At 44.0% G+C, this 12,752-nt stretch overlaps 1 protein-coding gene across 15 annotated transcripts in view; it reads left to right on the forward strand.

Annotated features, from left to right (window-relative positions):
* Positions 1–12,752, forward strand: part of NCOA7 (nuclear receptor coactivator 7) — a 147,062-nt gene that overhangs the window by 119,259 nt on the left and 15,051 nt on the right. For all 15 annotated transcript variants that reach the window (XM_070557004.1, XM_070556998.1, XM_070556995.1 and 12 more), the window contains one exon: positions 8,930–9,077. In XM_070557004.1, the coding sequence (XP_070413105.1) occupies positions 8,930–9,077 (148 nt within the window). The remainder of the gene's footprint in view (positions 1–8,929; positions 9,078–12,752) is intronic.

Genomic DNA, 12,752 nt, shown 5'->3' on the forward strand with positions numbered 1-12,752 from the left:
GAGTTTGCCTTCATCCTGAAACCTGTGGGGAGACTTTGGCAGGATTTTACACAGCTGGGTGGAGTGATGAGCTTTGCAGTTTATAAGATCACTCTACCTCTCTGCCATTTCTTCTTGGCTTCCTTCTAGGACCACTTCTTCTGCTTCCTCCTCAAATATTATCATTTTCCAGAACCCGGCACTTGACCCAGTTCCCTGCTCACGTGTGTTACCGCACTTACTGCTTCACAATCAGTTAGCAGCCAGCATAGCGGTAATTGCTGGTAATTTTGTTGGCTCGACCAGAGGCCCTCGACAGTGTCCTGAGGCAGCTGAGGTCAAGAGAAGCTCAGTGACTCAACCCAGATCACAGGGTGAGTCACCAAGTGTGTTTCAGAAAAGCCATCAATAGGCTTTCGGAGGTCAAGACAAATGATGACTGAGATACTGTTGAGTGTGACAATAGGTCACTTTTGAGAAAATCGGCTTCACTAAAGTAGTGAGGGAGAGAACAAGATTTAAAACTCTGCCTCCTTCCAGGCAGTATCTGAGGCAGGTTTAAAAAAGGACATATGCTAAAAGGTTGATAAAATCAGAATGGCAAATTCAGGAATGAAAAGGAGTTGGAAAATAATGCCAACCCAAATGTACACTGAAGGGAAAATGAGGTATGGGAAGGGAGCTTTAGGGAGAAACAAAATCCAGGGGCTTTTATTTTTTTAGGATGAGGACTTTCAAGCACGTTTGTGGGTTAAGATGAAGGAGATAAAGGGATGGAGAAGGTGGACAGGTGGGGCGGAAATAATGGAGGCAATTCGCCAAGGAGTGGAACTGTCGAAAGTACAGAGAGGAGGGTTAAAATGGGAAAAAGAAGAATTCCTTCTTCTGGAGAGAAAGCTCCCTAAGAGGGACGGCAGAGGGGAGCACATTGTCAGAATGGTACAGTGGAGAATCTTCTGTCCTGAGAGGGAGGCGAGTAGGAGAGTGAGGTCGAGAACCTGAGAAAGCAGAGATTTGCCATAGCTGCTGTGTGGGGTAGTAAAGGAAGAGAGCTAGAGGTGATCAGGGAGCCCCACCAGGGAGAGTTTTTGCCAACCGAGGTTAGGTGCCTTTGATTTGTAGTGGATCCATTAAGCACGATTAAGCAAACCAGCAACGTCCATCATCCCAAGAGAGGAGCTGGAAAGATGACTGTTTCTGTTTCTGTGGGCAGGTGTTCAGAAGGCAGGTGCAGTAGCAGGATCAAAGCCATGCTCCTCCAGGGGGCTCCAGTGAGGGTGCATGGAAGGACTGGCCTGGAAGTGTGTGAATCCAAGAGGGGCTGAGGCTGGGGGAAGGGAGTGGTAAGGGTCAAGGTGAGAGCAGAACTGATACGATCATGAGGAAGGAGGAGGCGTGTGGAGGCACAGAGGGACGAGGAGGGGACTTTTCAGAACCGGAGGCCTGTTTCCAGAGGGCAGGGCTGAGTTCTGGGAACCAGCCACTAGGCAAACCTAGTTAGCCAAAAAGAACCATTCCAAGAATTAGGTTAAATAAACTTAACCTACAGCTGCTCTAATCTAGAAGAAAAAAGATGAAGTCATATCCTCTTCCTCTCTTTCCCCTAAGTCGTAAAAATAACATAAACGAAGGATAGAGAATTGAGCAAAAGTAGAGCTGGAAAGAAGGACACTGATTCCTTCCATTTGCTCTCCAGGGGCCTAAGAATTAAGTCCTCAAATTGGTTCCAAAGGGACTTTAATTTTCTCTTGTGGAACAGGCCATTTTAATTCTTCAGTCCTTCTGCCCTTCCCTGAGAGGCGTAGTGTGAGGGCCCGGTCTGCAGGAGAGAATGAGGTGGTTTCGTGTGGGAGGCTGTTGCTGAGGGAAATCGGGGTGTGCCAGTGCCTTGAATGTCTGAGAGAAGAGACGTGAACATTTCCCATCAGGACGCCCCGTGCAGAATGGATATCTGAGGTTTCCCATCTCACCTCACCTGAGGCTTTCCAAGGCTGAGGTGACTTTGTAGCTGCAGAGATAAAACCCACCACCCGAGAGAGCAGGGAGGCCCAGGGCTGCTGCCCCGCGTGCCGCAGCCACTGGAGAACCCGTCCCAGAAGCATGGCTGAGGTGAGGCGGCTGCACCGTGATGTTCCCCGAGTGCAGAGCACAGTGAGCCTACCGATGGAAGGTGTAGGAGAAGGAATGGGCAGTGGGCAGCATGTGCTCTATGGGCCACCCAGGCCATCTCACTAATATTGCTTAAGCTTCATTAATTAAACCCAAAGCTGAGGAAGCAGTTGACTCATACTAAGAGACCTCTGACTCTGGACAGGTCCAAAAGTGTACCTGTCCCCCTTGGAGTTCAGCATTCATAGAAGAAGAGGCTGTCGGCTTAGCCTGGCTGGAACATTTCTAGGATGGGGTGTTTGGGCACATTCTTCAGTCTGCTAAGTCTCAGTTTCCTTGTCTGTAAATTGGGCAAAATGATACCTGCCTCTTAGAGTTATTGTGCAGTGTGAGGTCCCCGAGGCAGGGAATCACGTGTGTTCTTTTTAGGTAGCTGATATGTTATATGTCTCCAGCATTGCTTAAAATGTAAGGTCGCTTCTGTGTTTAATCCTAAAATTTTTATGACTCGGAGCCTCTATTCTGTGATATTTTTGAACTGCCTTTTCCCTCCTTTTTAGAGACTTCCCTCCTTTGGTAAGTCCAACAAACCCAGTGCTTACTCAGGTTAAGGGCTGGCCCTGGCTGCTCCTGACTCCCCAGGGGCTGCTGCAGAATAGGTCACCTTCTCTGATCGCATGCAAGCTCAGAGGCTTGAGTCACCACTCATGGGAAATCCGGCAGTCCCAAGAGAAGAGGTTTGGGATAAACCCCCTCACCTGCTCGCCCCAGAGACCTGCCCCAGGCTGAGATGTTTCTTCTCGAGAGAATGGCACGTGCAGGCAAGAATGCTTTATGCCAAAATAAGTCAGAGGGAGAAAGTCAAATACCGTATGATCTCACTCACAGAAGTAGAAGATAAAATCAACAACAAACAATCACATAGAGACAGATTGGATTGGTGGTTACCAGAGGGGAAAGGGCAAGGATGGAGCGTGAAAGGGGTGACTCGGCATATGTGTATGGTGATGGAGTGTAATTAGTCTTTGGGTGGTAAACATGATGTAATCTACACAGGAATTGAAACATGGTGATGTACACCTGAAATTTATATAATGTTATGAACTAATGTTACTGCAATAAAAAAATATATGTATATTAAAAAAAAAGAAAAAAAAAGTAAGTTTGGTAATGAGGAATTTAATTTAAAAATCAGAACCAAAAATAGAAATTAAAACAACAACAACAAAAGAATGTTTTATGCCAAAATTTACTTTGTGCCCCTCACTGACAGCTTGTTCCAGCTCCTAAGGAACTCACACATATGTGTATGGCCTATGCAGTCATTTCCTTCCATAGAATGCCCATTGCGCGGGGGACTTGGTCTAAGTTTTGCCATCAGCAGCACACCATGCCCAAATTAACCTGCTCCTAAAACAATCATGGCATTTATTTGGATCCCAGGTCATCAGTCTAGACCAGACCACTCCCCCTACTCCAAACCCCTTGAAGAGTTTCTCTCTCCAAGAAGATTGGGGTGGAGGAGGCAGTGTTATCTTCTCCTATGGGCTTACCTCTGTTAGGACCACCTTAATTCATCAGAGATGCTCTAATAATCTTGAACTTTGAAAGAGAAGGTATTAGGCATGACATTCCTACTTCCCAGGAAATCCTTTGGTTCTTACACAAATCTTCCCTGTGGGTTGTAGGAATGACTTGTCTTCATAAAGCAGGGAATGTCCAAATTATATCTTCTTCCAGAATAGTAAGTCTGACTTACTTTCTATCTACGTAATTAAAAAGGACTGCTCAAGGGGGCTGGCCCCGTGGCAGAGTGGTTAAGTTCGCATGTTCCGCTGCAGGCGGCCCAGTGTTTCGTTGGTTCGAATCCTGGGTGCGGACATGGCACTGCTCATCAAACCACGCTGAGGCAGCGTCCCACATGCCACAACTAGAAGGACCCACAATGAAGAATATACAACTATGTACCGGGGGGCTTTGGGGAAAAAAAGGAAAAAATAAAATCTTTAAAAAAAAAAAAAAGGACTGCTCAAATGGTCTCCAAAAGTAACTTAATGTCTTCGTCACCTAAAAGGGAAGTGACTTGAAAATTGCTGATTGAGATCTCTCCTTAAACTCTTTATTGACCTTCAGTTTTCACAATTTATATTTTCCTATAATGTCTAAGAAGAAATGAAGTCTTAACTCCAAATCTGCACCTCCTCCCTCATTCCCTTGCAGTCTTGTGCAGAGACACATGTCAGCATGAGTTTTCAGCATATCTTGGAGTGCTTCTTGAATGCTTGTGCTTGTGCAACAACTTCTCCTATGAGGGTAAAATGTTAGGGGACAAATGAGAAATGCAAAATGGATCCAAAAGTGATAAAAATGTGTCTTGTGACATAACCAGGAAGTTAACTGGGAAATGATTCAGAAATCAATGTGAAGGGAGGACTTTGTCGTGTGATTGAAAGACCCCTGACTGCCACCTCAGGAGATCCAGCCCTGGCTGTGATGCTGTTGGTAGATGTCAGACCCCCCCCTTTCCCTTACATCTAAGGAGAGTTAATTGGATTAAATGACACCAGTATCCCCATTAGCTCTAATATTCTGGAAGGTAAACTCCACATGGACAGGGTCGCTGGTATATCGTGGGTGCAAAGAGTGTGTTGTCGAGGGAAGCAATGCTGTCCAGCCGGGGACCACCAGGAACACAGCTGAAGCTGAATGAGTTGGGTTGACTTGTTGCAGTGAGGGAGAAGGCACGCCATGGGACCGTGAGCCATCTCAGTAAGAGGGTGCCAGAAAGGAGTTATGGAAGTTAGGTTTGTGTTGTGTGATTTGGGGGAGGACTTAAGGAAGGGGGCCTTTGCTCTGGATTGGATGCTATTAGGAAGCAGAGGTGATTCTATGTTTGGGTATCTTACAAATCTTATCTAGAAGGCAGGAAGACAGAGAGGCTAATGCTGTACTTGGTAAAGAAGCGTTCATTCATAGTAGCCAAGTTAGAGGGCTGTTTGGTCATTTTTGTGGCTGGATAATGTTTGTGTTTTTGCGTTCAGATATGAGACCTCAGAGTGGTCTTGTTTTTGTCATGATTCATCATGGTCATGGAGTGGCCTTGTCTGATGTTGATGTTCTGGGAAATTGTTTACATTCAACCAGAGAATATCAGGGCCTCGCTGTGAGTGCCAGACCAGTTCCCGGCAACACTGTGGCCTGGCCGAAGGGACCAGGCTAGCTCCTGGGTATCAGGGACTGATTTTCTCTTTCTCACAAGTAAGCTAACTGACAATAATTAGGAAGCCATTTTATCTGATGTGGATATGCATGTAATAATTGTCTCCTTTTCCAAAAGTTAGAGTGAAGCGTATTTGGTTCTCAACTCTCTTCCAAAGTACAGTTAAGATGGACTCAATTTTATGTATTAGTAAACTAAAAGGGTTAGAATTGTATACTTATCAGACCTTTCTGGAGGAGTGATTTATTTCATTTTTTCTAAGTTAATTTTTAATAGGAGATTTCATACTACGTGGTAAAAATACTTCAAAAGAGTATACATATTGCTGGTGGGAGAGCAAAAAATGATATCATCCCTGAAAAGGGTAACATGGTATTATATGTCAAAATTCTAAGTGGATTGCTCCTTTAACAATGCAGTCCCCCCTCTGAGAATGTATCCTTCAGCTATACCTGTACGTGTGTGAAATGATCACAAAGGAAGTTATTCATCATGGCATTGTTTACGATAGCATAATCCTGGAAATAACCTAAGCATCCAGCTATAGAGGATGGGTTCATAAACTGTGGTAAATCCACACCATAAAGTACTGTGTGGCTATAAAAGAAAGAATTGAAGAAGCCATCTATATACTGATGGGAAAGAGATCCAGGATATATTGTTAAGTGAATAAAGCAAAATAAAGAATAGTGCTAGCTTTTGTAGAAATGCAAGACAAAAAGAATATATATTCATCTTTATTTATAGCTATATAAATAACACTACAAAAATACACAAGAAACTAATAAAATGGTCACCTATGGCAAAATGGGTGGGCACACAATGTGGTGGACAGGGGTGTCAGTGAGAAGGAAACTTATTATATGCTTTTGAAAATATAGTTTGGATGCTTGAATCCAAAAAATGTACTACCTATTTCCCCAAAATTAAAATAACTTAAATATATATATGAGGTAAAATAGGTCCTTCTCCCACCCCATTCCCTTGCCCAGAGCTATCCATTTTGATCAGTTTCTTATATAGCCTTTCAGAGTAGGCCATTGTATTAGTCAAGGATCTCCAAAGAAACAGAAGCAATAGGATGTGTATATATATATGTAGAGAGAGAGAAAGATTTGTTTTAAGGAATTAGTTCACGTGGTTGTGGGGGCTGGCAAGTCTAAACTCTGCAGGACAGGCTGGCAGGCTGGAGACCCAGGAAAGAGTAGATGTTGCAGTCTCAAGTCTGATGGCCATCTAAAGACAGAATTCCTTCTTGCTCAGGGAACCTCAGTCTTTTTCTCTTAAGGCCTTCAACTGATTGGATGAGGCCCACCCACATTATGGAGGTTAACCTGCTTTACTGAAAGACTGCTGATTTAAATGTTCATCACATCTAAAAAAATACCTTCATAGCAACGTCTAGACTAGTGCTTGACCAAAAACCAGCTAAGGCCTAACCAAACTGACATATAAAACTAACCATGATATCCACGTACAATCCTAACATATCTATACCTATTTTTTCTTTAAATGTAAGTGGTGGCATATCATATATACTGATACGCACCTTGTCTTGGGTGACAACTTTCTGACTTTTGAAGGAGTAGGAGAAATTTCAAAATATACCTTTAAAGTATATGAAAATTGGTAATTCTATATTGTGGAAGAAAAGACATGATTAATATAAAAAGAGAAACAAAAGCTTAGAAACTCATTTGATAGTGGTTCCTATTTACATGACATAAGGGCTACCACAATTGGCAAGAGACGCGTCGACTTCACAGTCACAAAGAGCCAATTCATGAACGAAAAGCTACAGCCAGGAAGAAAACTTGTGAAAAATGTTCAAGCCAACTAACACTCAAAGACGTGCAACATGAGTCAGGTCAAACTTAAATATATATTAAACTCATTTTCTTTAAAGGGTAAGCAAGATTGTTATAAAACAGACTCAAACAGCAGTGCTGGTGTTAAGAGTAAACTAGCAAACTTTTCAAAAGCACGTTGGCAGGATGAATCATGCACTGTAAAATCATGCCCTTTGGCCCAGTGATCCTTTTTCTGGCAACTAATCTTGAGAAAATAATTCAGAAGATGGTGAAAGGCATAGACCATGAGGACGTTCATTGTAAGTACAATCAAAGAAATGGAAACAAGCTAAATATCCTGAGGACATGGGAACAGAGGCTAATTATGGTTCTTCACTTTCCTGAAATGTAGCCATTGCAAACCAGCACAAAGACAGCAACATGGCAAATGTACCTTCTTTAGTGTTACATATAACAAACAATTATGTCTTGGCCCTAATTACAATGAAAAGAAAACTGTGTACGTATGGACAAGAACAGATGGGAATATGGAAGCCTAATTCTGGGATATCAGAATTGTGGGTGACTTTTTTGTTTGTTTCTTTTAGTTCCATTAATATTTGTCTTAGCCTGTTCAGGCTGCTGTAACAGGATACCATAGACTGGGTGGCTTAAAAACAACAGAAATTCTTTCCTCACAGTTCTAGAGGCTGGGAAGTCTGAGATAAAGTGCTTGCAGATTCGGTGTCTGGTGAGGGCCCACTTCCTGGCTATCTTTGTGTCCTCACTTGGCAGAAGGGGGCTAGCTAGCCCTTTGGGGTCTCTTTCATAAGGGCGCTAATCCCAGTCATGAGGGCTCTGCCTCATAACCTAAGCACCTCCCAACGGTTCTGTCTCCAATGACTATTACATTGGGGATTAGGTGTCAACATTTGAATTTGGGAGAGACACAAACATTCAATCTCTGGCAATAGTGTTATAATATTTTTATGTAATTATAACTTTTTAAAAACTAGCAAGAAATTAATATTGTCCCAAACAGTAGCCTCAAATTGGAATTACCATTTGTGATTAGAAAAGACTTTAAGAATCATTTGATCCTGTCTATCACCCACTCCCCGACTCTGATGGTTGCAGGTGTGGAATCGAAGGTCAGAGAGCTGCGACTCTTACACTTGGGGGAATATTGTGGATGCGGGGACCCAGAGCTCCTGTTTTCTCCTCAGAAACTAGCCATCTCTCTTTTGATTAATTCTATGGAGATGCTTCAGAACCTTCAAATGTTACATATGTATAAGAGAACAGAGAAATCAGAAGCAAACTGCATTCCTATGTCAATAAAATTGTCTCTTTCTAATGTTAACATAATAGCTAGTATTATTCCTGACATATTCTACTTTTTAAAGATAGTTTATTAAAATTGTAATAATGCTTCAATATACATAGAGACCTATTTGGAGTATTGCTTATCTGTTCCCATCTAAAGCTTCAGATCCATTTTTTCCCAATGAATATAGGGGTTCAACAAAGGAACACCCAATGAGGAAAAATATTTGGTATAAATATTGCATTGTGTTTTTCAGTTTTATATCCCATCCCTTGATCTTTTTCTCAAATTGAAAGACAGTCTCTCAGTGTCTCTGGGCTTCTGCTTCTATTTGTTGACTTATTATCCGAGTTTGGAATGTGCTCATAAAGATCGTCTTCACAGTGGGAAATTTCCCAATTAGCAAAATGGATTTGCCAAGCTCGTTGTATGTGCCCAGCTCCCACTAGTGCCTGCCAGGAAAGCGGATTTGGTGTTCACTCCTGTGACGAACATGTTTTTCAGGGTGGATCACTTATACACATTCTTTGTTCAATGGTCTCCTGACGTCTATGGGAAAGATGCCAAAGAGCAAGGCTTTGTGGTGGTGGAAAAGGAAGAACTGAATATGATCGACAACTTCTTCAGCGAGCCGACCACCAAAAGCTGGGAGGTGAGAGCTCAAGAGGGGCTGCACTGTCATGGTCCTTAAAGTACAGGATGCAATCAAAGTGTTCTTGTGTCTGGATTCCAAGAACTTCTTGGCTGGGTTGAAGTTAGATTTCCTGAGCGCCTTTGAAGTTATACGGGAAAATAACCTTATTCCTCTGTTTGAAGCTCGTTATGTCTGTCAGAAAGACCCTACCACCATCACCACCACCACCACTGCTGCCACCACCGGGTCATTTCACTGCCCCCCCCCCCTTTTATTTTGGTGAGGAAGATTGGCCCTGAGCTAACATCCGGGCCAATCTTCCTCTAGTTTGTATGTGGGACACCACCATAGCATGGCTTGATGAGCAGTGTGTAGGCCTACACCCTGGATCCAAAACCACGAACCCCGGGCCACTGAAGTGGAGCATATGAACTTAACCATTATGCCACTGGGCCGGCCCCTTCACTCCTTTTTTAAAACTGCTGCTGAGTTCCCTTCACGTACATGATGAAATTCAAGCTCCTTAATTTGGCCTGAAAAGCCCTTCATAATTCTTTTGAACATTTACCAAGCCCTTCCCATGTTAGGAACACAATGGATGAGATAAGTAGAATTTAGCATCAAGGAATATAGATAAATCATTACAGTACAATGAGGTAATTGCCATCGTAGGCAAAGTGCCACATGCTGTAGGAGCCTGTAGCCAGGCACCTGGATGGAGCCGGGGAGTCAGGGAAAGCTGCCCAGAAGGAGTGAGCTGAGCTGAGATCAGAAGAAGTGGGAATATAGGCAGTTGGGGTGGGAGTAGGACATGGAATGTGTTCTGGCCAGAGAGAAAAGTCTGTGCAGAGGAATGACCCAGGGGAGAAAGAGAGAGCATGGGGTATTTGATGTACTAACAAAAGGTCAGTGTGGCTGGAGCATGGGTGCAAAGCTGAGGGAGCAGCAAGAAACGAAGCTGGAGAAGTAAGCAAGGGCAGATGGTGAAGGACCTATGAACTGCGTGTAGGACTTCAGTTATTTTCCTGAGGGCGGTAGGAAGGTGCTGAGCTGCTTTGAGCATGGAGAAGTGCATACAGATATGCATTTCGGAGAGCTCTCTCTGCCGACAGATGTTCAACGGGTTGGAGTTGGACAACACTTGAAGCTTGAAGACCCATTAGGAGGCTCTTGCAGTAATCAGTGTTGAGAGATAATGGTTCCTGAAAGAGTAGCGGCGAGGAGAGAGAAAATTGACAGATAGAAGGTGGAATACACAGAACTTTGTGAGTAATTAATTACAGGTGGAAAATAAGGAAGATGTTGAGATTGATCTCTTGGTTTTTAGAGTAGGAACTGAGGGGATAGAGGTAACTGGTCTTCACTGAGATAAGGAACATAGCAAGAGGATTAGATTTAATAGGAAATGCTCTGTGTTCCTGTTTTAATCTAAATTTGAGGGACATTCCACATTTGTGGAACAACTGAGAATAAAACTCAGGGAAAAGATCTGAAGATATACTCTTGGAACTCATTAGCAAAGTAGAAGTTATGAGTGTAGATGAGGTCATCCCAGGAGAGTGTGTAGGGAACAGGGCTCAGAACAGACCTTAAGGATACCGGCATTAAAGGGCCAAATGAAGACATGGAGCTCACAGAGGTGACTGGTGTGGAACAGCAAGGGAAGAGGCAGGGAAATAAGGAAAGTCGTGTCTTAGAAGCCAAGGAAAGAGAATGTTTCAAGAGGAGGGTAATTGTTCAAAAATGACTTATGCTGCAGAGGAGTCAAAAGACAAGAACTGAGATCTGTTTTTTGTTTATTTATTTATATATTTTTTTTTATGAGGAAGATTAGCCCTGAGCTAACATCTGTGCCAGTCTTCCTCTACTTTGTGTGTGGGATGCCTCCAGGCCTCCAGAGCGTGGCTGATGAGTGGAGTAGGTCTGCATCTGGGACCCAAACCCATGAACCTTGGGCCACTGGAGATCATGCAGAACTTTAACCACTCGGCCATGGAGCCGGCCCCTGAGATCTGTCTTTTGGATTTGGAACCCAAGGGGTAGCTGGTGACTTTGGCAAAAGCTCTTTCATCAAAGTGATTGGTTCAAAATTTAGATTCTAGTGGTTCAAAGAAAGTGGAGGGTGAGTAAGTGGAGTTAGTAAATGTGGGCAAACACGTCACGTTTGTTTGGGAGGAGAACAATGAGGTAATGTGGGAGCTGGAAGAAGAGGTGCGGTTGGGAAGGGTTTTCCCTCTCGCTAGAGAGACTTTAACCTTTTGGATGAGGTCAGCAGGACGATAGAGTACAAGGTGTAGAAGATAAGGGAATGAGGGAGTAGATCCCTGAGGATCTGTTGGGAATGTGGAGGGTAGGGATCGGATTGGGCTTAGACAGGTGGTCCAAGTAGACAGTAGAAAAGAATAGGATATGTGCAAATAAAATGGAGATTTGGTAGTGGCAAATCATGGCATTTCTCATTGTAATGGTTTCTTTGAGGTCGAAGGAAGGGGTGTCTCCTAGACGTGAAGGAGGAGTTAGAGGAATACAGAGAAGGTATGAAACAGCAACTCTGGAGATGAGGAACAATGCTAAGTAAGGAGGTGTCATAGGATATCTGCCTGGGACTGAAGGCCCTGTCGGGGTCTGCCACCGTACATTCATAGTGGTGCCAGGCAAAAGGGAGGGGTGGTTTTCTCCAGCAGCAGCCCCAGTCTGGTTTGAGATTCATCAAGGAGGCACTCAGATTCTTCCAAGGCTGGGACCTTGCCAGGTCTGGATGACACAGGGTGAGGAGGCCTGCCCCTTAGGTCTGATCCCTTCTGGAAGCCAGGTCCTCTCAAATGTGTGTGTGCACCACTCATTCTCTCCTTTCTCATTCAGTCCCTCCCAGCCCAAATGTGTGCATGCGTATATACACAGCAAACTCCTGTCGTCCTTCAGGGTCCAGCTCATTGGTCACTTCTGAGATGCTTTCTGGAAAACTTACTCCTCCTGTCCTCCCACAGCCCATTGTTCATACCTCTGTAGTATATTTCCCAGCAGTATTCTTGTTGATGTGTTTTTCTCCCCCTAGTTCATAAGCTCCTTCTTTGAGACCATTATTTGAAGATTTAAGCCTGTCTATCAGGCCCTCCTTCCTTTGGCTTTTTATGTCAATTTTGTTTTTTCTGTTCATCCTCCTGTCTCTGGCCAGTCTTTCCGAGTCTGCATGTCCGTAGGAGTTTGTCTTGGGTCTCTTCTCTTCATCTGGTACTCTTCCTTGGATGAGCACATCACCCCTCGTGACTCCCACATTTGCCTCCACCACACACCTCTTTCTCCCAGGCTGCTACTCTAGAGCTCACAGATGCCCCGCAGGCACTGCTGGAAGTCTCCACGAGGCAGAGATCATGTGATGTTGGTATTCTGGCCAAGGCACCCAGGAATATCAAGTCCTGTCCTCACCTAATCATCCCTGCCCGAGAGGCCCCCATGAGATGTGTGCACAGAGGAGGCAAAGTCAGGAAAGGGACATTTGCTTACTGTAGCCATGGCCTCTTGCTCCGCTAGGGAGTCCCGGACAGAAGTTTAGGTTGCATTGGGGACTTAATCCTTTTCTGACCAGGCCTGAATATCTTGAGCCAAAGCAGTTCTCTTAAGGCCTCTTCTGCCTCTTCCGACTAATCCTAACCTTGAATCTCAGCTCTTGACAACTCCGGTGAGAGACTAAGC

The sequence above is a fragment of the Equus przewalskii genome, chromosome 9 (assembly GCF_037783145.1).
Source record: "Equus przewalskii isolate Varuska chromosome 9, EquPr2, whole genome shotgun sequence".
Lineage (NCBI taxonomy): Eukaryota > Metazoa > Chordata > Mammalia > Perissodactyla > Equidae > Equus > Equus przewalskii.